We start from the raw sequence: 27,220 nt of genomic DNA on the forward strand, positions 1-27,220 counted from the left end.
CTGAATGGAATATGTATTATTATTATTATTATTATTATTATTATTATTATTATTATTATTATTATTATTATTATTATTATTATTATTATTTTTCTGTCGAAGTCTATAAGTTTGTTTTTAGAAACAGAATACTCAAAGAAGCACATACATACATACATACATACATAAAGATGCAGTTTTGTATTATTGATTCACCATTTTGTTGATCTGTATCTTTCACACTGGATTTTTAATTCGGAACAAAGTTGTCCAGTAATTAATTTTAACATTATAATTTAAGATGGGTAATTTCAAAATGTTCATTTTAATAATCTCTTAGCTCTATACAGTATCATGTTCCTCTCTTTGATTTTACAATACAAACCCCATTAAAAAATGTTGATATATAAATATATGTATTTTTGAGTAACCAGTAAATTATACTTTTAAAAAAAATATTAAATTAGGGTTTTGGGTTAAGGAAAAAACTCATTTTTTAGAATACTTTTTATTTACTTTGCAATAATTCTATCTATAATAAGCCAGGTCCCATGTACACCACACAGATACAGCGAATAACCATATCAACCACGATTAATTACCCAGCTACATTATAAAATGCCCTCTTGCTATTTTTTGATGCAATATGAAATCCCTGTCACAATACAAATATACATGAATATTCCTTTAGCTTACACTGCAACTTTGAAGGAAACAACAATAGGATTACATAGATTTATTTTTATACCGAACATAATTTTTTTATGTTTGGGAAATACTGGTCTTAAATTAACAGTCGCACAGGTTTAAGAAAAAAAATGATCCCTGTGGTTCTTCTGGGATTTCTGTGGAACTCTTGAAGTATACATCATACTAAATAGAACCATAATACTTAACATTCCGAAACCATAATAAAGGGTTATAGTTGTAGCAACCCTGGCTCTAGTTGTGGAAAAGCAGGATGCGTGAAACGATGCCTCTGATTGTGATTAAGGGTTAAGTGTTCTAGTGCCTGATCTAACGTGACCTAGCAACAAACGTAATTCCTCATCTCCAGGCTTGAAGAAACTCCCCTTGCTGGGATACTGAATCCGCATTTACTTTATTCATCCATCCATGAGCTGGCATTGCAAGAAAGAATAAAAAAAAAGACTACTTGCGCACAGAGGCCAAAAATATAACCGACAGCCATGGACAGAACTAAAACTAAAACAATTTGGAACGCCCTACAACAGCTGTCAATCAGACGTCAGCCACCAAGTGAGGGAGTCCGTCTAAAATGGTGTCGTCTGGTGAACAGGATTCCAAATTCTCACACTGAAGCGGAAATTGAGGTGGGTTGGGCATATTTCATAAGAGCACTCTGTTTAATGTGTGTGTGTGGTTGACAAACATGAAAAAAGAATGACATCATTGGGAAAAATGTTAATGTAGAGAACCTTTTTTTTTTTTTTCTCAAAGAACAGAGGACATTACATTTCCCAATACAATATCTCTTGTATCTTGTATTTCTACTTCTATCTTCCAATACTTGCTTCAGTTAGCATAATATACATTTTATATAGGATATCTATATATATATATATATATATATATATATATATATATATATATATATATATATATATATATATATATATAAAAAATTGGCTCCCAGTACTACTTTCCTGTTTGCAAAGTGTGTATGTCCAATTGGATTCTATGCAATATTATCTCTCACTGATATTAAGAGATTTTGCTTTATAGTCTTCTATCTGTAAACCTTGAGTTAGAGGCATCACTTAAGGACTCCTGTGGCTAACCTCATTGTGGCGATGTTCCAAGCCGTGCACTAATGGATGTTTGCTGTGATAACATCTCCGGTCAGAGAACACAGAAGCTAGGACCAAGAGCAATGAGTCAGTACTTTGCATCAAAGCTCCATTCATGAGTGCAGGTGAGCTCAATAAACAGACAAAATGCTTCTGATTTCCATATTTGTTTTTAAACAAATCTGACAATTCATTAAAACACAAATTAAGCGGAGTTGCCCTGACATAAATTCTGAGCCTCTGCTGACACAACGTTCTTTGCGGCTGCAAAACACCCATGTCGCGGCCAAAATCTGCATTTTGCATGCACAAACCATGTTTAGCTGCCATAAAGTGGGACTTTAGCGGCCACTAAAAATGCAGTGTACGTAAAAAATGGTTTTCATACGATGTTCTGCACCCGCTATTAAATTAGCACTTTGCCATCATTAATCCATTTAAATGATATTGAAATGTATTCAAGCGATGAAAAGAACATTGAATTGGGTGGGATCTGGATATTAAGCGGGCGCAAACATTATAATGTGATGTAAGGATTTTGCCTTGCTCTTAGGCAATTGCTGACTTTCCAAAAACTTTGTACCTCCTCATACAAGGTGCAAACCATTGTAGAAGTGAGTAATTCAGAGCTGTATAAAACCACACACCTTCAGAGACCTGTCATTGGACTCAGGGTGGCTGCTGTGGTTCACTTCCTGATGTGGCAATGCTTGGCTCTTGTTGAGGACAAGCAGGAAAACCTTTAGAGGAGAAAAACAAGACGGAGGAGACTGCATATTCAAACCCAGGGTCACTTTATATGGCATGCTGGAGGATGCAGTGGTAAGGTGTTATCATCTCACTCCGCAGGTCATCCTAGACCAAATAGCTGAATTTCACCTTTTCATCTCCTGGTTGACTGTCCTCCTGGTAACACCAACCAACAGACAGAATTGACTTTCTCCACTATAGAGGACCATATGGCCTCTTTGGTAGCATAACTGATGTTGGCTGAGGCTTTTCCAAATAACTCAATTTCATGTTGAGTGACCTCTTATTTTCTTTTCTGTGTGCCAAGAGGACTTTGTTGCCCTTCATCTGACATATTTTGTTTGGTTTGAATTTTTGTGCTCCACAAATGTCATACAGTGGCTACTGCTTTCTGTACACCTAACTCACCTCACCTCTGGGTTGTGTGGCTGGTAAATACCCCAATGCACAGGTGGCGCTCATTGCAACCCTCATTATCATGATTGCAGCTCATTATTTATGTGTTTAGCAATTTGCATTGCTCTTAAGCTTACATAGGCTGCAGTGCAAAATCATTAAGCTAGGCAATTTGTATTTTGCAGTTGCAATTTTTTACAGTACGCATATCCTTACATTAGCCCCTTAATGTGATAACTTTATAGTGAACTATAAGATATCAGATACATCTGTCAAAACCAAAGGCTTGCTACCATGCTGTGAGACCCAGACTCACGGTCAGGTACCACCATGCGTCAGTGCTGGGTCCAGGATCATGGCAGATAGCATCAGTAAGACTGGCTCAGTGAACAGCTGTCATGTACAGCAAGAGCTGCAACCCTGCACTCCATTGAAGTTCATGTTGGTGCCGCTAGTTTGGAATTGGAATGTCCATCAGCGTGATCTCAATTCTATTTAGCATGCTTGGAACTGTCCCCAAGTAAAAACCTACTGTCTGCCCATTCTTACCGAGTTGGTAACGCTGCTGTTGGGTATGGTGGTTGCCTGTATTGAAATTCACTGCCTAGCTGTAATACATTCTTCACAAGCTTTGTCAAAGCAACCACTGTCTAACCTGTTTGCTATTTTAAATGTCAGCTGAACTTAAAGTTTGTGTGAGGTAAATGTCATAGTTGTGGTCAGTATGAATATCATAAGTTTGTAAGAGGAGGGGCATTCCTTTTCATGTTCTTCAAGTTGTGAAACTATTTTCATCAATTTGTTATTAAGAAAACCATGATGCCACAAAATGCAGTAACTTACACAGATAAAATGAACCCCACTTGTTCAAATATAACCTGTAGGAAACTATTTGGAAGTGTGTTAAGCAAACCTGTTATTTGCTGTATACCTTACTCTTGATTTCACTTTAAAACAAAATGGAACTAGGATACTGGAGACCAGGAATGATGCTTCAATTCACAGCCTGCCACCTAGTGGTGCAACATTACGAGTGTACTAGAAATAAGACAATGAAACCACGCAGGCACCACACTTGGTTTGCATGTGTTTTATCAAAAGGAGTTCGGTATTTAGTAGTATCTGCTTTATGAATATAGAGTGCATTGCGAATAGGACTTTTGAAGAAGATGACATTTTTCCTGAGACTGTATGAGTGGTGAGCAGTGAAATCTCCAAACTGATCATCAATAAGCTGCATTGTCCTTGACGATTAGTGGCTGTAATACAGCTAATAGATGGCAGCACAGATAAGAAAGAATGCATGAGGTACTGGAAATATACTGGAATAATTTGTGTCATCAGTGCCATTTCACAGAGGTCCGCAAAAAATCCCCAATACTGTCTGCACTGGCCTATACAGTTCTAAATGGAAAAACCTGAAAAAGGGTTACAAAATACTTTTTTTTATTGAATAATACTGGCCTTGTAAAACCCAAAAACTTCACACTGAATCTCAGTTTATATATTTTTTTTTATTACTGAATAAAATTAGATTTTATATCATATAAAGACAACTATTAAATTCATACGCCAAAATTGGACAGAACTATTTACAAAAGCATTGTTTTACAATTCTATTAACCTCATTTTGACTGCTTATTTTTATCCTTTAGAAGTTTTCACACTAATAACTGTGATTGGACGTGATGCAAAATATGTAGTTTACAACTTCCACAATTAACTTTTACTTTCCATTACACAGTCATCAAAATATTTACAAATAGAAGAGGCACTGTGTCATGTTATTTGGTGTGGTGCTTCAAGCATTTCCATAAGAAAAGTGTCTATCGGGGTGTCTCCAATCAACTTGAAGAAGAAGAGGTGCTCTAAACATTTCAACCCAATTGATCGTAGTGCAGGCAGTCGAAGCAGAAGTTTGGCAAACCTATTTAAAAAAAAATAAATAGATAAAATCATTTTGTGAACATCGCAAAAAGGAAAACATGTTTTTAAAGGTTTCAACTAACATTGTCACATACAAAAAGGTCCTGAAAAGAGGACGTCTTGGTAACAAGGCATAGGAGTGAAACAACTGATAGTCATTGATGAACGAAGGGGTAGACTGCGTACCTGCCAGGCTGCTCTGGGTATTTCTGTTTCGTATAACCCTCAAGTGATGCATAAACCTTTTCCCTCAGTCCTTCTACTTCCAGTGGGTTTGATAGGCCCTTTGCATCTGGAGGAATACAGACAGCAAAAAAAAAAAAAGAAACACTGCTGAAAAAAGAACAGTAACATTTTCATATTGTTTAATACCAGAGGGCTGGGAACAGTGCTCTTTGTTACTTGCGCCCGTTTTTCAAGCATGGATAAACCTTATAAAAAAAAAAAAAAAAAAAAAAAAGCGCTAAGAAAAGCTAGCTTTGTAACATTATGTGGTTTTGCTCCTTGCAAACACAATGGACTCATTGTTTGGATCTTTAAGACAATCAAGTGAATACATTTCAAAATCACAGTTCACATTCACAATATGTATGGGAGTAACTGCCAGTCATGAATATGAGTTTTTTATTTATTGTTTATTTCAAATACATTCGCAGCATATTACCTGGATTGTAAAGAACAATGGCTCGAAGGCATCCCAGTTCCGTTTTATCCATCTGCATGTCTTTCATTTTAGACACTAATTCTGTGAGAACTCTGATGAAATAAAATGTATTCTTATGTCAACTAGGAACAACAAAGATTTTGCAGAAATCTGTAGAGATCTATTCTAAACTGTTTGGGGTTTAATATACTACAAGCACATAAGGTACTTATCTCATTTCTTTTTTTAACCCAATATTGCTGTAGCATACTGTAAGAAATATGAAACGCAACAACATGTTGATGGCATGTTTACCATTGCAGTCAGTAAACTTAGAGGCACTGTAGCTCTACCAGGTTTCTACTACGGACACCTCCTTTACTAATGTCACCCATTCCACCCTTAACATTTCAATGTGTCAACCTGCTTTGCTTGTGTATTATAAGAAATATGTAAACCCTATACACAATAGCATCATTGTTTTTTAACTTATTAAAATAAATAAGCCATTCCTTATTATTAGAGAACAGTGGAAAATAAGGCCCTAACACTATTAACTAGCTGCTCTGACACTACTCGGTACAAGAACTCTGAATACTATTAAATAGCTACTGTGACTCTACTCGGAACAATAACTCCACATCTATACAATGCAACTTAGTGACAATTGTATGCTTCCACAATTGTTTTACCCCTCCTTTCATAATAACACTAATAACAATATTACAACTATGACTACTACTACCGCTACTACTACTAATAATAATAATAATAATAATAATAATAATAATAATTTCAGTTATAAAGCCACATAATAAAGTTTCTGACACAAACCTGTCAAAAATGGACCCAACCCCAGCACTGTGGGCACTGCTTCGATGTACATGTAAACCAGTGGCAAGAAGGATGCCATCTTTCACAGATACTGACCGGTGTGAAAATGAGGCGATTAGCAATTCATTCCAACCTTGAATTAAATCAGGAAATCAGAGATGTTCAAAATATATATATATAGATATATTATATATATATATATAATATATATATATATAATATATATATATATATATATATATATAATATCTATATATATATAGTGTCTCTGGGAACATTATGAATGGCCAAGCAATGATACAGTAGGTAACATGAATACTGGTCTGGGAGGAAAGATTTTTCAAAGTGTGCATTTGATAACTACAAACTATAAAAAATGCATTGCGTCAGCTTGCACATACACGTTCAGATATTTTTGAAGTGTTTGTACCTGCCCTCAGAAGAATGACTTGATCATCCAGAGGCAGCTCTGAAAAGTGGGGGATTCTCTTAGCCCATTCCACCAGAGTGAAGAGCTGTTTGTCTGCTGCTTGGCAAATGTTGGTAACTGGATCATTAAACTGGAAAAGGAGAGAGAATTGAATATGGAAGATGCACAGATATGGCACATAATGCAGTATAAACACAGTAGTATGGGTTACAATGTATTACACTTTACTTTGCAATTACACTGTAGTTAGTGTACTGTAGTTACTACTGTATAAAATGTCAGTAGTGTAAATATCTTCAGCATGATACCTCTTACAACACTAAGTAATGTAACATTATACAATAAGAACCCCAAGCGCAGTGCATTTTGAAGAATATATTCCAAACATTTATTAGGTTCAAATTAAATTACAGGACATACAGAATTGTCTGTACTGGCATCCACATAGATTTCTGTCTTTGGTTCAACTGCAAGTTCTGCATCCAGGATTTTATCCACAGGCATTTCATCATTGTAAGTGCCTGTTGACTCCACCTCATTATCACTCTTTTCTCTGCCTCTTTGCCTTTCCTCCTGTACAGCTGAAAACAGAGTGGACAAATAACATTCAGGAAAACAACTATTACAGTCTATTGTCTTGGACAAATAATATGAAAAGTTAAAATTACAGGGATAGACAAAAAGTTTTGTATCACCGAGACGTCATTTATATATATACATATATCATTTAACTATATGAACATAATTTAGATATTTTATTTAACATTATAGAATCAAAGAAACTACAAAATGACATTGCAAAAGTCTGCGGGAAGCCATAACAGTAGTACAGAGTTTCATGTTAGATTTCGAAACGTCGCGTTTTTCAATTTTTGTCAGTTTTATGTTAAGTACATGGAAAACCACAAAGCGGTATGTAATTCAATATGTTAACGTAACATTATTCAGCAGGCTGCATTCGACTTTATGAAGCAAAATGAGTTAATTCTATAGCGTGATGCTAAACATTTGGCCATTGCTATATTTACAAGCATACTTGTGCACTTACAATATCTGGACACTAGATGGTATCAACATTAAGCAAAAATCATGATAGCAAGAATATGAATCTTCTTTATTACTCTCAGTACAGTAAGAGAAGCCCAGTTCCAACTTGAGCAGAGTTTTACTTCTTAATGAGATAATAACATAAACCATACCTTCTCTCTTCATTCCCATTGCCAGACACTTCTGATAGCGGCAGTACTGGCAGCGATTGCGCTGACGCTTGTCAACTATACAATCCTTGCTGTCCCGACACGTGTATGTAAGGTCTTTCCTGATAGTCCTCTTGAAGAACCCTTTGCATCCTTCACAGCTGTACACGCCGTAGTGCTTCCCTGTAAACACATGTTTTTTCGCTTTTTTTTTTTTAAAGTTTGGTAGTTGGGTAACATTTATAATATTAGTCACAAACTCTACCTTAATTTCCATCATTAAGGTAATCAACAACATAAAATTACTAATTTAACACAAATACCCTTTTCATGTTTTAGATTTGTATATTTTAAACAGCACATTAATAGACAGTGATATTCCCAGTGAACAAATGACAATTGTTTTTGTCTTGTTGAAAAAAGAAGCTTTAATAATTCAACTGAAACAGACACATTTGATTAAATTCCTTTTACTAAAATATTGATCCTTTATCCTCAAGAAAAAAAAAAAAAAAAAATCAGTAGATTGAGTAACAAGGCAAGTCAGTTTTATAGCATTCACTATATTTACTTTCTACTTCTGTTCAGTTTAATTTTCTCTGATGCTTCTTTTTTGTGCAGTTTTCTTATTGGTTTAATCATATTGCCTGCACTCTGAATGATGGCTTTTCCATGTTGCTATGTAGGTTTTGGTTGTCAGTGAATTAGGGCCGGACGTCAATATTTAAACTAGGATAATTGCCTTAACTACTTTTAAAAGTAACGTCTTAGATTTGAAAGGTACAATATACAGTAAGGATATGATATTTTCAGAGGTGATTTCAAATCTTTATACACACTAATATGCCCTTTTGCAGGCAGTCTCAGAGAGTGGCTACGTGTAAGATGGATTGGTGACTGAGCTCCCCTCGCACCTTCCAGGGCCAGGCTGAGCAACACTGCAGAGCACTGAGGGACAGCTTGCACTTGCTACATGCCCTCTGTAGATAAAGACAGGTCTTCAGCCCCAATGCATTTACTTCAGCCTCACATCCATCTTAACCTTTAATAAAGTTTACCATGGTGCAGTTGCATGCCATTGTTCAGTTTCCTTTGTAGTATACTATTCATTTATTCTGCTTAACCATGACATTAACAATGCTTTACCATATGTGCTTAATTTTGCTGTCCTCTTATTGCGCTTTACTATATTTTGTCAGTTTGCAATGAAATGACACAGTAAACTTTAACAAGGGACATTACCAAAAGGAAATCCAGATCTGTAAAAACAGAACAGGTTACCTGAGGACCGATCTCCACAGATCGCACATATGTGTTTTGATAAGGATCCCGGGCTTGTACACGGATAGCTGCTAAGGTTTCCAATTCCAGAAAGTCCTGGAGGGGGCTTGATATCTTCTGTACTGCTCACATTGCTCATTAAGCTCATCTGAAAAACAACTGACATAGTCAGCTTGCTAACAACATTTTACACAATGACCTTACTTTCTTGTGTAGTAGAACAAGATGAAGAATGATATTTTGTGGTAGGAAAAAGGAGTTATAAAATAGCACATTACTGTTGGTTTGAAATACACTTAATAAACACTGGAATGTATTTGTAGAATACACTACTCATTTGTTAAATATTTACAGTTGCATTATAAACTATATATGTATTATGCAATTATCAACAGTGTACTTCCACTACACTCTGAAACATTGCAATAGAATCTGATGTTTAAAACCAGTCTGCTTTGACAGCTACAGTTCCACTCTCTCCCACCAGAGGTCAGCAGACTCAGAATTCCTTACTGCAGCCCTATGGGAATCAGCTGGTTTGGCCTGAATCTTTTTATTCAGTCAAAAGAAATAACTTAATGTGTACTTGGGTAGGTAACACATGTGACCATAAACAGTTAGTTGTGCCTGCTTCATCACATCTAATTTCTTAAATAAGAATGGCATTAAAAACCTTAACCCCACAGATGAGGGAAAAAAGGTGTCAAAAATAAAGTAAACTCCAGTCTAGACTCCAGTGACTATGTTAATGAATAACCCTTAAATAATGACACCATGACTTAAATGGGATAATATATTATTAATACTATATTATATATACACACACGCACATACACACACAATTGAAACATCCAGTGACTTCCAGCAACAAAAGCATAAATAAATAAATAAAAAATCCCTGTAAGAGAATGCATGATTTTCATGTGATCAAATAAAATAAAATAGTTTTTTTTTTTTTTCACTTTGAAAAATGTTGCCGATAATTCAACCCAGCTTGTTAGAATTTCTTGTTGTTATGACAAGCAAGGTCATCTGCTGATTCTCAGAGAATTAATGTATAGTCAGGTGGAGCAGCCAAATGGGAGTTAACATCAGTGTGCAAGATGGTTCTGTGATCATGGCAGAAAGGCAGCTGTGAGAAGGTTAGCTGAGCTTATGCAGTTAAGAAACTATTACTATAGACCGCAAACAAGTAAAAGAGCTTCTATACGTTCCTTTGTGGTGATCCTGCTATGCTTTTTTAAACAGCGTGGTTTTAAATGCCTTCAATAATTAACACTTTTCTGTGTTCAGAAGTAATGAAACTGAGCCTAAATTAGAAGATATATTTAGAGTTTTGTTCTTCCTGTTAAAAGCATATGATATTCGGAATAGCAACCTACATTTGGTTCCATTAACTGGCAAGCAACAGGTTCCCAATGGTCCAAGCTGTCACTCTTTATTACTGAGAATACATGTAAGATGCTCTCCTCTGAGCTTACAGCTCAGAATGTCAGTTTCTAGCATTCAGCAATGGTGATAACACTCCATGAATGAAAAGAGACAGCATGTGGTCATGTTAAAATATCAGTATAAACTGCACGCTTTACAACACAATAATATAAAAGCAACCCCCGCACCATCTTAAAAGGTTTTACATCACCCTATAGAATTAACAAATTTTGCTTCATAAAGTCGAATGAAACCTGCTAAACAATGTTATGTTAACATATTGAATTATATGCCGCTTTCTAGTTTTCCATATACTTAATGAAAAACTGACAAAAAATGGAAAAATGTGACGTTTCAAAATTTAACATGAAATGCTGTACTATTACGGCTTCCAGTAGACTTTTGCAATATCATTTTGTACTGTAGCTTCTTTGATTAAATGATGTTAAATAAAACAATATATATATTTTTTTTTTTTATGTCTCAATCCTAAACTTTAGGGGATGCAAAACTTTTGGCTGTAGCTGTACACATCTTACAGTTACAGAAATCACACATTTTTAAAGCAACAGTCAAATACACAACCTTGAATCAAAAATAACACAGGCTTGTAAATGCCCCTTAAATAAAAGGGCAAAGCATGTGTCTTTGTTTAACATGTAGGTAACTGCATTATTAAGTCACAAAAATGACAGATTTTAAGAGCTTATTGCCCAGAACAACTTCAGTTGAAATGTGGCACCTACCTGCGGACTATTTAATCCCCCATAGTTCATGCCAGGTGTGGATGGTAGCGAGACAGACGGCAACCCTAAGGACGATGTTATAACTGAATATGGAGAGGCTAATCCATTGATAGGTGGTCCTAGTGTGTTCATTGGGGATGTGAATGACCTTGAATGGTTGATTGATGCACTGATCACTGATGGGTGCCCAGCCATGGAATTCACTGCAGACTGTGATGCAGGAGCGTTCACAGGTGTGTGGTTAACCTGCACAGAAGAATCTGCAATCAGAACAGAACATTTGGGTTTCAGATGATACCAATGTTGCAGTTACAGACAGGCAACAAGAGCCAATCAAGTTGTTTATAACCCACGTTATTTCCCAATTCCCTAATGCGGACACTTTTTTGTTCGTTAAGTCCTTAATAATTTTTTTTTTTTTTTTTTTAAACACCTATATTTACAGCAATTTTAGGAAAGGCACCACAGAATAGAAAATATAGCCAGACTGCAATTTCTTGAAGAAAATTACTGTAAAGGATAATAAGCTGCCAACAGTGAAGTGGGGTCAACCATGCTAGCAGATCAAAACATTCTTCAGTGTGATAATGTAAAGCAATGTCCAATCTCCAATATTTATTGTTTGTGAACAAGAATGACAGCGTGACATTTAGATAGGCAAACACATTTACAGAATCTGTCAATCACGAAGGTAATGTGGCATGACATTTTGATTCTGTAATGTCAAATCATCAGGGCTGTTCACCACTGCACAAACATTTGCTTCAACGCAAACTGAGAGGTTTTTAAGCTTATTACACATTGGTGCATTTGCCATTAATAATCATGATGTAACAGACACACCCAATAATAAATAACCTGTTTATGTTTATATATATATATATATATATATATATATATATATATATATATATATATATATATATATATATATATATACACACACACACACACACATACACAGTGCCTTGCAAAAGTATTCAGACCCCTGACCAATTCTCTCATATTACTGAATTACAAATGGTACATTGAAATTTTGTTCTGTTCGATATTTTATTTTAAAACACTTAAACTCAAAATCAATTATTGTAAGGTGACATTGGTTTTATGTTGGAAAATATTTTTAAGAAAAATAAAAAACTGAAACTCCAGACGTGCTTTCAGATGGTACTTTTTGAGTAACAGCTTCTTTCTTGCCACCCTCCCATACAGGCCAGTGTTATGCAGAGCTCTTGATATGGTTGACTGGTGCACCATTACTCCACTCCCAGCCACTGAACTCTGTAGCTCCTTCAAAGTGATTGTTGGCCTCTCTGTGGCTTCTCTCACAAGTCTCCTTCTTATCTGAGCGCTGAATTTTGAGGGACAGCCTTTTCTTGGCAGTGCCTGGGTGGTGTGATGCAGCTTCCACTTCCTGATTATTGATCCAACTGTGCTCACTGGGATAGCCACTTGGATATTATTTTGTACCCTTTCCCTAATCTATGCATTTGTATTACTTTATCTCTAACTTCTGTAGAATGCTCTTTGGTCTTTATTTTCCTTCAGATTCACAGCCTTACCAATGATCTTTCAACAGTGGGGTTTTTATGCAGAAAATGTGACAGCAACTTTAATGGTTCACAGGTGGAGGCCAATGGTAAGGTAACTGTGTCCTCGTTAGGGCAATTTCTTTCATCAGTGCAAACTGGGAACTTCCACAGCACAGGGGTTGAATACTTATGCAAGCAAGATATTTCAGTTTTTTATTTCTCTTAAAAATATTTCCCGACATAAAACCAATGTCACCTTAATATAATTGATTCTGAGTTTCAGTGTTTAAAGATAAAATATCAAACAGAACGAAATTTCAATGTACCATTTCTAATTCGGTAATATGAGAGAATTGGTCAGGGGTCTGAATACTTTTGCAAGGCACTGTATAATATATATATATATATATATGCACACACAGACACACACATACACTATTTTTCTAGACATTTCTCAGAAGAGAAATTGATCAGAAAGGCTCCTCAAAATTTGCATTAATGTAACTAATGTAGCAAATCTTGCAAAAACTGAAAAAGGATACAAGAGTAATGTAGTCCATTTTAATGCTGTATAAACCAAGAGAGACACAGGTTACACACCGATAATGCATGCAGGATCTATTGCCTGCATGTACAGTTTGAGCGCATTACCAATTTAAATTGAATAAAACCAATCACATGACAAACTAGTTGTCCACTTTGACTTCTCACTCAAAAAACACATCTAATCAATACCAGACATTATTCTATTGAAAACAAAAGAAAAAGTAGCAGAGCTCTTTATATTTACTCACTTTCACAACCCATCGGAAGCATCATGAAGGGACGGAGATTCTCATACATGTTTAGTCTTGTTGCAGGTTCTTCTGCAGTTTCTTTTCCAGCCATGCTCTAGTATTTCAGTAGTGATCACATCCCTGAACAGTATCTTTCAGCAGAGAGGGGATGGCTGCTCAAATACAGGTATTCTGTTAAAACAAAACACAGGCAGCCCCCCCCCCCCCCCCCCCCCCCCCTGTGGAATGTTGCACTGTGATTGAGCCTAGTGACTGAGCCTCTGCTGTTATTTGTGTCTTTGCCACACAAACTCAGACACATGCACACAGACCCACACAGCGAAACACAGCAACCTAACACTGTGCAAAGTCTAACGACCAAGCTTCTGTATTGCACATTACAGAATGTCTTGCATTTCTTCACTTGCCTACATCTATTTTCATTCTCTTCCTTTTAATACTCAAGCACTGTCGCTATTCTTACAGAGTTGGGATGTTGTTTAACAGTTTCAGAGACAACACTGATTTCCAAACAGAAAAATGATCTTTGGCCAGTTGTACCACAACTCAAAGGTCAGACTCCCTCTTATCGCAGTCTTTGTGTACCAAGTTTAAAGGCAATCGGCTCAAGTGATCACCAACTCATGGGCTGCAGAGTACAACTCCGGCAGTTTTAAAAATCGATTGAGCATAGGCACACCGTAGAAATGCACACGTTAGCAAAGTTAAAACTGAAATCCTAAATCCTCAAATACATTACCATCTAAATGTGTTTCATTAAATCAATTCCTTCCAGAAAACAGCACTGTTTCACATGGCACTTTGTCATGTAATAAAAACAAGCTTCTAGGGAAAGATAGGAAAAGAATGTTGAACCACCATTTTACACAGTACTGTTAAAACCTTTTGTAAGGGTAACTTCAGTCATAAATGTGTATCTTTTTCAGTAACTAGTTATATTTTCCATATATCTGTTTTAATCTTTGCCTATGCAAATGCTTTAGACTTATGTTGCATTTGTTTCTACAGTGCTGAATAGATTTGTATGCAGTAGCTATTAAATCATGTTTCAGAAACCCAATATAGACATTTTAATAGATTAAATTACTATACTAGCTAACATTCAGACAATGTATTCAAGTACTATATGCAGTAGTACTGTAGTTGTATTCATGCTATATAACCACAACAGGACTTGATACTGTCCTAAGAAGTCTATTGCTGGCTCTTTATTTCTGTTATAAGAATATCAGTGTTTGAAATGATTCTTTAAAACTGCTGGTTGACAGCAGTTAGTGTATTAGTAGCTGGTTAGTGTAATGTAGCGAATACTGTACTGCTGTACATGTCCTCAATATTATCATGTGTGGTTGTAATTATTGTTTGACTTAATGTTAATGCACAGCTTACATTACTATTTTAGGACTATTTTCTCTAGCAGGTCTATGGGACACACTAGATGGATTACAAATGTAGTATTCTGTAACTGTCAAAATACATTCCTACACTTCTAAATGAGATTGATGTCTAATCAGCTGTGGCACTAAATCCTCTTATCCCTTCATAAGCATCTCTAGCCAGTTTATCAACAGAGAGGCCAGCTGTCTAGGAAAAGGGAGACATTTTCATCTCCAAACGTCTCTGTGATTGAAGACTAAAAGGAACCAGATTAAATAGAGCCGCTATAATCTCTGCTACACTCTGGAAAGTATTGAAACTTTTTTTTCGCTGGCAGTACAGCTTTAAGGCTTTAAAATAGTTTTGAACATTTAATAAGGTTGCTGCTTTATAAAAACCCATAGCCCTCCAGTAAAATGTTCTCTGAATAACAAAAACGGCATTAGCAACCAACTAGTGTTATTGTCAGAGACTGGGCTCATACTGCTACTACTTCCTTGAGCAAGAGTTCTAAAAAATAACACGACAAGCAGTAAAAACATGCTACATAAACTAACAAGGACATTTGCAAATGTCAACATGATCTAGCTCTTGTATCACCACAGAACATACGCACAAAACCTTGCACAAATAGAAACTGCTTGCAAGTTGCAACTGCCCCTTGAGCGGCATCTCTACCACCCTGTCTTGGATGTGCAGTCGACTCTTGGAAGACTACTTTGTCACGAGACGGAAGCAGGACCCCGAGACAAATGAAGTCACCTACTGTAAGCACAACAAACTCATTGCTTCTATTTTGGCTTTCCAAAAATCCCAGCTTTTGAAATGCAGTCAGTAATAAAAGGTCAATTGTTGTTGATCAATAAAAAATGAGCATTAAGCATGAGTGAATCATAGGTAAACAGCAGCTTGATACAGGACATCCATGAAGGAGATTATATTGACAGAAATGTCATTCCCTTTTGATCACTGACTGTGAACCAGAAAACACTGTTCTTCACTGCTGCAGAGCAAAAATACTGTATATTATCAATAAAGATATATCCGACTTTTCACCTGCTTCAATATTAACTAAACATCTCTCAATTTCACGAATTAATTTACAGATCTTTCTGCCTGCTGCTTCTATAATTTCTATGTAAAATTCCTATTCATCGTTTACAGCAAAATGCCTTTCGGCTTCTTCTAGGGCGATTCACTGAAAATCTTTTACTTGATTGTCTGTTCACAAGCAGAACTAAGGCAGCTGTATTCATGGTGTGTTCTTATCCAGATCCCAATCTGGGGGATAAACCAAGCTGATCTTGAATAGTAACACTTTAAGAACTAGAACCTCTTCTCAAATGACAAAATAAAATATTCCTGTTCAGGAGGGGGAATCTACTTCAACTCCAAAAGACTCATCCTTAGTGTGTGCGAACGCCTACTACCGTAACAACCCAGAGCAACTCCCATCCGAGCTGTCTGCCTGGGCAGGTTCTGAGGAATCACTGCAGATCAGTGCTGCATGCATGGCCATCCCATTCACGTGTACACACCCCTACCACTTCTTATGCATGGTCATATGACGTATTTTATTGTCTACAAATAAAATTCCACCTCTTGTTTGTCTTTGTATGGAACTTTATACTGCTGATGTTTTCTCTCAGGAATCACAGAATACAGCGCTGAACCTTGAAGCCAATATCTGGTCTTTATCATCCATAAACCAAAAGGTTTCATAACTAAAACATTGCAGCCATATTAGGTGACATATCAAAGTACTGTTACATTTTGTCTGCAAGGCTAAAAAAAAATCCGATATGACGTGTTTTTTTTTTTTAATTAGTTAAATTCCTTTAAGTTGGTATTTCTTCAAGAAATGTATCACTGACTCACTGGCTGTCTTTCTCTGAATTATATACACATATTACCTACAACAAAAGACAGCACTGTGTTACATACAGGAACTGCACCTCAATCTGTTAAAGCTTATTAGCAGTTAACACTTAATGAAATCCAATGGCAGTAAACTATAAAAATATGAATGATTCAGCTGATGGACTCACATGAATAATGGATTTATTGGTGTAATCATTAGTTTTTGTTACAGATCAACTCTGTTAATCACAACACACCCATGCTTGTTTCTAACATGTAACTTGAGTCAACTGTTCTCTTTACTGCAATAAATGACTCTGTCATAGCACTGCTTTGCAACATGTGGGACTAATTCAATAACTGAACAATTCAAAGACAAATGCAATTTTCATTGCTGGGTAGTAATTGGCTACACCTGCCTGTAGCTGGCTTAAGGGCTTCTGCACATGGGCTTCTGTAATTAGATTAGTTAATCAGACAGAGGTGTGCACACGGCCAGATAAATCCCCAGAGGTGTTTTTTTTTAGGCTAGGATAATTGGCAATATGGAAGACCATAGGAGAAACTGTGCTTACAGAAGCAGTGATGGATCCTCCCACTCATCAATAAAAATGTTCCATGACTTCCATTTTCCATGCAGTCTCTCCTAGCCAGTGAATAAAGCGCATAAAGTATGCGCTTAAATTAATGAAACATGGAAGCAAGCCCCTTTGCCTAACCTTAAAAAACAGATCCAACTCTCACTGGTCTTGTCTAATGTCACAAACCTGTCAAACACATTTTGGAACAGATCCATGCAAAAACCCTACTTAATGAAGAAAATACTGTAGCCTCCCGTTCACTGTACTGTACTGAGGAGGACAAATGCTTAGAATAAGCCAAGTGAGGATCCAGCTGGGCTCTCTGCCATTGATAGCTATAATTACATTCAGAGTACAGATCTGCTGGCACTTAGAAGAATGAATTCATCTGGGGGAAGTTCTTTATTTTGGAATCCTGCCATACCAGAGCAGTTTCATTGTAAACACTACATAATTGCAAAGGGAACCCACTCATTTACCTCTTAATTACTAACAGGCAAGGAATTGCAGAAATGCTTTTAATTAATTGGCTGTTAGGGCAGAGACATTGAAGTGCCTCATTGTCTTTTTTGAGGACTCAGAGCAGATGTTACTGTAATGCAGCTGATTATGTACTGATAGCTGGCAAAGAGAAAAAGGTATTATTAATAAACCAGCCTTTGGTAAATATTCATATACATTTTCTAGATTTCACAGTGGAAATATGGAAAAGGTGCTTTTACCTGACAATCCTGCATGCATAAACATCTGAATACATTTACTGTACAATATGAAATCCGTGTCTATTGCTACAGAACAGCATAGCTTAGTCAAATAACTTTATTCGAAAATGTATTCAATAACTTGATACTCATTTGTTCTGGACTGTCATTAGTTTAATTAATCCATCAAAACAAAAATAAAAACTATTCTGGAAACACCGTCCTTCAATCCCTGAGTAGAAAAATAGAAAAAAGCATTAATATCACTTTGAATTACCACCGACCTTGAATAAGCGCCACACTCAGATACCAGATTTGTAATAAACGCTGCTCTCAATAATGAAACATATAACTTTTTTTTTCTCTACCCCTGCTCAGATAAATGCAGCACTTAATAATGAGACGCATACAAAACACAGTATGGCAAAGCATTACAAATAGAAACAAAATTAATTGAATAAACTTGAATACAACAAATTTAAAAGAATACAATTACACACTGGAGCATACCGGTATTTTACTGTAGTTAATGGAACCCAAACAAAATAAAATACAACAGGTACACCTCACTATGTACTGATAGTGGTGTAGAAGTAAATACAGCAGCATTACATATATATGTGAGAGCCGAGTTCAACATCTACTCTCATGTAATGGAAATCATTATATACACACACACACACACACATAATTTATATATATATATATATATATATATATAAATTAATACCCTCCTATTTACCCGACTCAAGTTTCCAATTAGCTTAAATGCTATTTTTCTTTTCATTATCTGCATAATATTTTATGACTTTCCTAAGTTGGGGTCATGAAGTTATACACAGAAAACAGAACCTGTTAGAACAGGTCATGTATACAAATAAGATGTTTTGGGTCGCTGTGACCCGTTATCTATGTAGATTTGTGTGCAAGAATAAAACAAACTTCTTCAATTTGTTATTTTATTATTATTATATCTGTATTGTTATCTCTGGAAATGGCTGCATGTGTCTGGAGATATTAATAAACAAACAATACATATCTACAAGGCAGAGCCTAATTTTCTCTGTCAGCATTGCAACAGCATCTCACTGGTAAAGACATTCCAAAATGAGCAGCTCCCAGGTTGGCAGTCAAACAAGTTTTATCACAGCTCCTGGACTAAGAGAGCACAAAAGAGTAAAACTTTTGCAAATAAAAACATTTAATCAATTTAAGGCTGTTTAAATTAGTCTGAAATTGCATCGGGTCAATATGACCCAAAACATAGCCGATGTACCTAAATTATACATAATTACCTAAATGATACATAATTACATAATAGTTAAATGCCTTTTTGTTTTGCTTTTATGCACTGTACTTTGGCTAATAAGAGACGCTGCAGAATCCTGATCCAGACAGGAAGTTCGGAGAATGGGGGGTGTGGTGTGTTGGAGTGTCAAAGGGAGCAGAAGCTAGTGTAGCTCTCGCTGCGGCGTTGCCGTTTAATGGATAGCCTCAGGATGAACTCACCTTCCTCACCGAAGCCCTGCCTGGATCAGGAGACGACAAGTGTTTAATTGCTGACTGAAGAGAAAGAAACGCACTGTATATTAAAGAGTTCAGCCCTGCGACTTAGAAACTGCTGTAAGAAAAGAAAGGGAAAATAAACCGACCTCCTCGGTGTTAAATTGATATTCTCGTTACTATTTCCCTCTCCACGCTACACTGGTGTGTGACCTCACCTAGTCAAACACTGGTCTGATCTGTGAGCTCTACAGCTCAGTTTAAAGTTGCAGGACTTCACCATCCTGATCAAGTTCTATCTGCAGAAATAAACTTCAATATACACCTCCCTCAAATACTGTAAAAAAAAAATTGCGCTTTTTGAAAGCCATAGTACTTGTAATTACTGCCACCCTTGAATAAGCACTGTCCTTCAATAAATGCTACAGCGTTTTTTTTGTTTTTTTTTAGCAATCTAAAATAAACGCTGCAGCGTTAATTCAAGGTAATATGGTATATAGACATGGTCTGTATTGTGTATGTCAACAACCACATCGGAGTTGCCAACTTGCTTAGTCCCTTTTGCTCATGCCCCACCAAATATCCTTTACGCTCTAACACAGGAAATTAAGATTTATAGAAAATACTTTAGATAGTCCCAGCTGGTGATCCAAGTGCAGAAAAAAACAAAACATGAAATCACATTCCCTTTGATTTAGAGAGAGTGTTTACCCTGCATTAATCACATCCATGATGTTGGTGACAAAGCACAACGAAAACAGAAAACCCTTGAGCTAAAGCAAAGAAATAATCAAATAGGAAACCCAGAAGGAAAAGAGCTCAGTACATATTGAAGTGAAACATCAGGCAGCATGACAAACAGGGGCTTTACACAAGCACAACACAGAACAACCAGCTGCAGAAGAGCACTGTAAGAAACAAGGGTCAGGAAATAAACATGCAGACTTCTTCCCGGAATAAAAAGGTAGCAGAGATACTATATAAGCAAATAAAACAGAAATACCTTGCCTTAGGTAAATGTTGTAGGATTATGGATGGCTTCTTTTCATTACAAGAGCGCTACAATTTGCAGTATCCTTTAGAAGAATGTAAATGATTACATTTACCTATGTGAAAAGGTGAATTGTGACACAATGACCATAGACCCCCTAAATGGCTTTGTACAGTGATGTAACTTTGGTGTAGTGGCACACATTACATGGCATTGTAATGATTATTATTAAAACTAGCGAGATCAACTAACAATATCAGTGTCAAACTGAACGATCTAAACATAAAATATATAAACATGATTTTTTTTTATTTTATGGGTCAATAAATTATATCTGGAGGGAAACCCCAGCAGGATTCACTTTGAGTTAAAGGGCTGATGGTATTTAGAACTGCTGTCATTCATCAACATCAGTTATGGATTTCTATTTTTATTTTAAATCTTTTCTATTCATTAAACATTTTCTAATTCCCTGTGTTAAAAAGGCATCCCCTGTTGGTCTTAGCTGGGATTAAATATACATGTAGATTACACAGATCAGTAAAGTGAAAAGAAGATAAAGATAATTACTGGCCACGCTTAGCAGCTCATTCAGCTCCTGGTGGAGCTCAGAAACGGCGAGACACAGCACAGCTTAAAGATTAAGTAGTGGGGTTCTGAAAAATAGAACGGTACACGTCCCTATGTGTTACTACAACTGTTTAAATAATGTACGTGTGATTTTTCAAAATGGCCGCTCTAGCGGACTGGGGTTTGAGTTCTGTGCTCTAAATCACTGCAAAAATAAAAAATAAAACATATCAACTGCTCTGGCTTTTCTTTTCCGTACCACACCACATCATGGACCGTTATTGCTGTGTTACCTGTTTGACAACGTGAACCAGAGTAGCCACAAATAGACTTTAAAGTTATAAGTGCAAAAAGTTGTCAGGATGTTAACAATGAAAAGAAGAATTACATGTACGTTATTTAAACAGTTGTAGCAGCACGTGGGGACGTGTAACACTATATTTTTAGTAACCCTGCTACTTACTCTTTAAGCTCACCATAGAAATGAAGGAATTATGATGCCTAAAGGAGAAGAGTACAAGGTAACATTTAAATCACATAGAAATTTCTCCCTTGGTCCTTATGAACAGCTAGATGTAAACACTACCATGTCATTAAGACCATTAAATTTCAGTAACAAAAAGCAGATACTGCAGCATAGCTGTATTGTTAAAAGATTGTTTGACCTGAAATGTAGGCTTTTAGCATATAATGATAACAGGGTACTTACAGTTAATATATCCTGTAGCTCCACTGAGTTTATCATTAGGAGTTGAACACTTAGGGTGCCACATGGCAGTATGAACCAACACAGAGGGACAAATACACTCACTGAGCAGAGTGCCGCAACTAGTGACTGGGCACAGCAAAGTGAATGAGTGTGGATGGAGAGAGAATTGCTGGATTAGACAGATTATCTTCATATCAGTCCAAGAGGAACCGTTTGTTGAAACAGATCAGATTATTTTGTCTCTGGCCTGGTTTTAAATCAGTGCTTATTTAAGTGCTAAATTCAGCACTTCATTTTCACCAACAGAAAATGCTTTCTACAGTACCTGTAGCATAGAGTGACAGGTTGCATTTCAGTTTAATAAACTGTGTGTCAAATTACACTGAGTGTGAAGACAGCAGCAGATGAGTAAAATAAAATATGATTTACATTAAACATACTGTACTTTTATACAAGCAACATCATCTGTTGTGTATTATTTCAACAGTGTTTAATGGATCTGAATCTGGTTGTGTCTTACTTATTACAAATAACATAAACAATATTGGTAACATTGTGGTCTGTTAATTTGTAAATCAACATAAAGTCAACATATTTATTAAGAATGGATTTTTTAAAATAATGTGTGAAAACGATGTTAATTACAAAATTCAGAAGATCCCATACAGTACATGCAAGGACTTAATAGTGCTGGCCTGTAACAAATATCCAAACATTAGAACAAACATTTCTTGACAAGTATTCAAAGGCAAAAATCCATGTCCGTATCTGCCAGAAATGACACAGCTGAATTAGAAACACCTATGACAACATGTTTTGCCTTACACCGATTTACCGCCTTGCCAGAATTTGCGCAATAGTTTGTAAAATTGCAAGTGAAAAGAGCTCTGTTTGATGTGTGGGATTAATAAAACAAACAAAAAAGAGGATTAACCAGCTCCTCTTGACCTTTTCTTTTAAAAGTTTTAGACAGCACAAAATAAACAGTCCAGATTAGGATGCACACACACATACTGCAGAGAGCTCTACCTTGAACCGCAGACGGTGCTTCACATTTTGGAAGCAAGTCAGTTCAATTTAAACTACTAGATGGCATCCTTTGTTTTGTAGTTAATTCACTAGGGCAAACTAAGGCCTTCACAACCTATTCTAACTTCTGTGATTTATTTATTTATTTATTTATTTTTAACTTTAATACAGCGTTACATATAATGGCTTAGATTACATTTTACAAATGAACAAATATTCTGAATTTTGAGCAGATATCCAGACGTGACAATATCATGTTCATTCCAATGCTAGGAGTTCAAGTTGTGTAATGTGAAGTTTTCTGTTAATCTTACAGTATAGCTAACAATCTCCCAGTTCCCATTCTTCACCTCTAACCTGTATCATACACTCCCTAATCTGTTACAGCACCACAAATACACACAATTCTGGAGAGAATCCAGTCTACATCACTGGTGAATCAGTTCAATGCGCTACAGTAATGCGAAGGTGTAATGTGGATGTTAGCACTGAAGAAGTGCATTTGAACTGCAATCTGAGCTGCCTACTAACCTGCCTTCCTTAAGACCACTTGCAAAACAGAATACCTAAGAGACAACATTGGCATTGTGTACCTTTACTAAGAGTGTGTTCACAAAGACTCAAGTTGAGGCAAGATACAGAAGTGCTCTGAGAACAGCATCTCATACACTCGTAGTGATAAGGCTGAACTTGAGGAGCACTGGGTTCTCCTGGAGAGGACGCAAAGCACTCCTTCGGCTGTTTGGAGTGTCATCTAATAACCTGAATAGTTTAAATTAATTTTTGCACTTGGCAGAAACCCTTGTTGTGTTAACTAAATGTGTCCTTATTTAAACAAACAGGGTACAACGGCCCAACCCCTACTGTACCACAGACAAAGAGTTACAACATTTTATGTAAATGCCTACATGTGTTTTTGCCTTACCATAGCTGTGCACCACTAAAAAGACACAAACATAATACAATTAACTGGTTGATGTAAAGGGCTAACCAAGATCACTTGACTGGGCAAACACCCAATAAAGGCAATTTACAAAGTTTATTAATGCTGCTTTTGGGGGTTGGAGATGAGCAATATACTAAGTGAGGTTAACATAGTTAAAATGATTATCTGGTTCAAAATTAACTACTTTGTGTTAGACTGGCATTGTACCAAACATCCAGTAAAAGCTTAACTAGAACTCTCTCCGCCTGCGTGCTCAACAAGCTGTTCCTCATATTATTACCACAGAGAAACACAGATATTCTGCCGTTTCCAATGTGGATTTAAATTGCATTTATGAATAACATCACCTCAGTCAAAACCAAAAAAAAATATATTATTTGGCAACTGAAATATGTACAGCTGTCCATACAGTTAGTGAACCTAGTTATTTATATTAGTAGCATTCACTCCTGGTCCTCGAGTACAGTACTAAATGGTTTTTGTTTTAACCTGGATTATTGACAATGCATGGTTTACAGTAATACAGTGAGACTGATCTCTCTAGGGTCTACAGTATGTTCATACAAAAAGTAGTAAATCGCTGACACTCCCTCTAAATGTAACTTAAATACATTCTATGTACTAATTTTCCATTACAAAAGGCTGATTTACTGCAATAAACCGTAGGAGACAATAACAAAAGTAAACGTCTGTGTACAGCTACAAGCGTACTGTGGTCCCTTCGTGTAGGTTACGTGTTTTTAGTTACAAGAATTAAAACAGGAGCACATATTAAAACACCCATATTACTTAATGTGTCTTTTGTTACCCTACTGTCAGTTCAAACCCCATCCACTCCTGTTGACGACAGCCTTACGAATGCGATACAATGCACAGCATCAAATACTACTTTCACAGACTAAATGCAATTTATAATTGTTTCATCTTTAACCTCGTTTCAGCCGGTGCATTTCCCCAAAAAGGTAAAACATTACTACAAGTCAAAAATCCAGTTGAAATGCACGCAAAGCAAACGTGAACTTTCTCCTCGGCTCTGGTCGCAAATACTAGCTATCCAGTTCCATTCCAGACTAATAAATACCGCCTGCAAACAGTTTACTATAAGTTGACTCAAGAGACGCGCTAGGAAAAAAGGCCATAAATTACATCAACAGTAATTAAAGTGCCACCCCATGACCCTGTCTGAGAGCGAGAATTTAAATCACCTGACTTAACACTGGCACGAACGTCTTGTCAATAAACAAGACAAGTGCTAACTAAACAGAAAACAACACTCAGATTTATATCCAGTCTAAAGTCCTATGATGGAATTCTGTTTACCAAATCGTTACAGGAACTCACAAAATAGGCTACGCCATACAGAATATGCATACACTCACCAGAGTAAACTCGAGTAACAGAATATGCAATAATGTTTTCACTTAAAAAAAAAAAAAAAAGCAACACTTACTGAGATGCAGAAACGACTCATTGTTATCCATAGTGTATGAGTTATTGCTGTGTTGTTTTCTTAGGGTTGTTGTACAAGCAACGCCGTCACAGACAGCATCTCCCTCCGAATTCCTCGCTGGCCGACTGAACTCTCACTACTCCTGCACAACTGGCGCACAGAGGGGCCTCGCTAAGGGGGTAGCGAAAGATGAGATTCTCTCATTGACAACAGAATTCCACGGGCTCCAAGTTACTCAGTCATTCACTACTATAGCAGACTTTCTGCAAAACTGAACAAACGTTAAATATTGTACTTATTTGTGTCTTTTTTTTTTTTTTTTTTTTGTAAATCACTGTGCAACTTTCAACTTTTAAACTTAAACATCAGTCTACTTGTATTTCTACAATGCTATCTGAAGCTAATTATTAAAATAGTGAGTTATATAAATAGGTACAGCACTTAAAAACAATTTTACATCAATTACATTGTAGATTATAGCTGTATTTCCTTTAATTTCGCTAGTTGCTAACAGTTAAGTAAAAACAGTTGCGTTCCTTAATTTACTGATAGTGATTGCAGAGAGTGCTGTTTTTTTTTTTTGTTTGTTTTTTTAAACAAATAACAATAAAAAATGACTTGATTTGACTTAGTAGTATATACTTTAAAACGCCGTGTTTGAGGTTAAAAGAGACATCCACCTATTATGTGTGTTTGCGAGTTAGAAGTTCTGATTGTACGTCTGGAGACCCCTTGGAGCTCCCCTAGCTCTTTCCTCGGAGTAAGGGGTCATTTCAGGGTGAGCGCTCGGTACCTCAGAAGGTTATACAGGAGTCACCAGCATTCCCAATCTTGAACTCTGTTTGGGAGACTCTCTGCTGCTGTTGGGGGTGACCGCTCTTCAATCTAATGGGAAAGACATCTCGGCTCCCACCCTTGTAAAAACGCACCATAAAGGAACACAGGAGGACGCTAACAAGGATGAATGGCTTTTTTTCCAACCCATTCCACACTGCTCAGGCCTTTTCATGTCTGCCGTTTTAAATAATGTAAATTCGTGAAAAGTCAAAGAAAAGGGCTAAAATGGCAATTTATCAACCTGTTCCTTTTATCTCCTAATGGAGGCACATGGTCTGGGTACATCACCCTCGTTTTGTTTTCTTCTCGTCCTATTTTAACTGCTAATGGGTGTGTAAAACAAGCTTTTTATGCTTGTCTTAGACTTTTCATTTTACACCAATGTTTCATTCTCCTTTTGCGACTATTTTCCATAATAATAAGTACATGTGTTTTTTTCCCACAGTCAAGTAACTTTACATTCAATTTAGGTCTGAATATATCAGTGCTGTGCTAATCTAACCTAGTGGTATTGAATTACTAAATGCATGCGAGTAATTTAAATTGAGAATAAAAAACAGGAATAATAATTTTTAAAAAAACTGTATATTGTTCTGGAAATTCTTATGTACCCAATACATGGTAATGACATATGTAGAAATAATAATAATAATAATAATAATAATAATAATAATAATAATAATAATAATAATAAAACCACAGCAATTCAGTTTAAAACATTAGATCTAAACAATATCATTTAGAGAATTGTTTGAAACAATATTTTTATAAAGACATTACATTGTAAATACAAAAAAAAGGAGTACCCCTTTGCTGCTTTAAAAGTCTCAAAGAAATAAAAAAAAAAAACAATATTGCAATATATGTAGCAAACCGAACATGACAATAGTCCCAGATTATTCAATATACTGTGG

The 27,220-nt window shown here is 36.2% G+C and overlaps 1 protein-coding gene across 4 annotated transcripts; it reads right to left on the reverse strand.

The window, feature by feature from the left end:
• Positions 1 to 4,511: 4,511 nt before the first annotated feature.
• Positions 4,512 to 25,613, reverse strand: LOC121294180 (retinoic acid receptor RXR-gamma-B-like). 4 transcript variants are annotated; one of them, XM_041217800.1, is made up of 11 exons: positions 25,470 to 25,604; positions 13,750 to 13,904; positions 11,424 to 11,683; positions 9,247 to 9,394; positions 7,969 to 8,148; positions 7,190 to 7,350; positions 6,770 to 6,899; positions 6,340 to 6,472; positions 5,527 to 5,618; positions 5,049 to 5,154; positions 4,512 to 4,863 (listed from the first exon to the last, which is right to left on the reverse strand). In XM_041217800.1, exons 2-11 carry the CDS (start codon positions 13,841 to 13,843, stop codon positions 4,716 to 4,718), a joined length of 1,452 nt encoding a protein of 483 aa, XP_041073734.1. In that variant the 5' UTR covers positions 13,844 to 13,904; positions 25,470 to 25,604; the 3' UTR covers positions 4,512 to 4,715. The 4 variants fall into 4 exon arrangements, with proteins under 4 accessions (XP_041073734.1, XP_041073736.1, XP_041073735.1 ...); XM_041217802.1 differs by lacking the exon at positions 13,750 to 13,904 and having other exon boundaries at positions 11,424 to 11,669; positions 25,470 to 25,613; XM_041217801.1 differs by lacking the exon at positions 13,750 to 13,904 and having other exon boundaries at positions 25,470 to 25,613.
• Positions 25,614 to 27,220: the final 1,607 nt, after the last annotated feature.

Source organism: Polyodon spathula, chromosome 18, assembly GCF_017654505.1.
Source record: "Polyodon spathula isolate WHYD16114869_AA chromosome 18, ASM1765450v1, whole genome shotgun sequence".
NCBI lineage: Eukaryota > Metazoa > Chordata > Actinopteri > Acipenseriformes > Polyodontidae > Polyodon > Polyodon spathula.

Bases quoted from the DNA above. Each gene is read 5' to 3' on its own strand.
- LOC121294180 (XM_041217800.1), bottom strand. From the start codon at position 13,843: ATGGCTGGAAAAGAAACTGCAGAAGAACCTGCAACAAGACTAAACATG. The intron at 9,395-11,423 runs GTAGGTGCCACA...GTTGTTTTTCAG, and splicing joins GGGGATTAAATAGTCCGCAG to ATGAGCTTAATGAGCAATGT. The intron at 8,149-9,246 runs GTAACCTGTTCT...ATGTGTTTACAG, and splicing joins CTGTGGAGATCGGTCCTCAG to GGAAGCACTACGGCGTGTAC.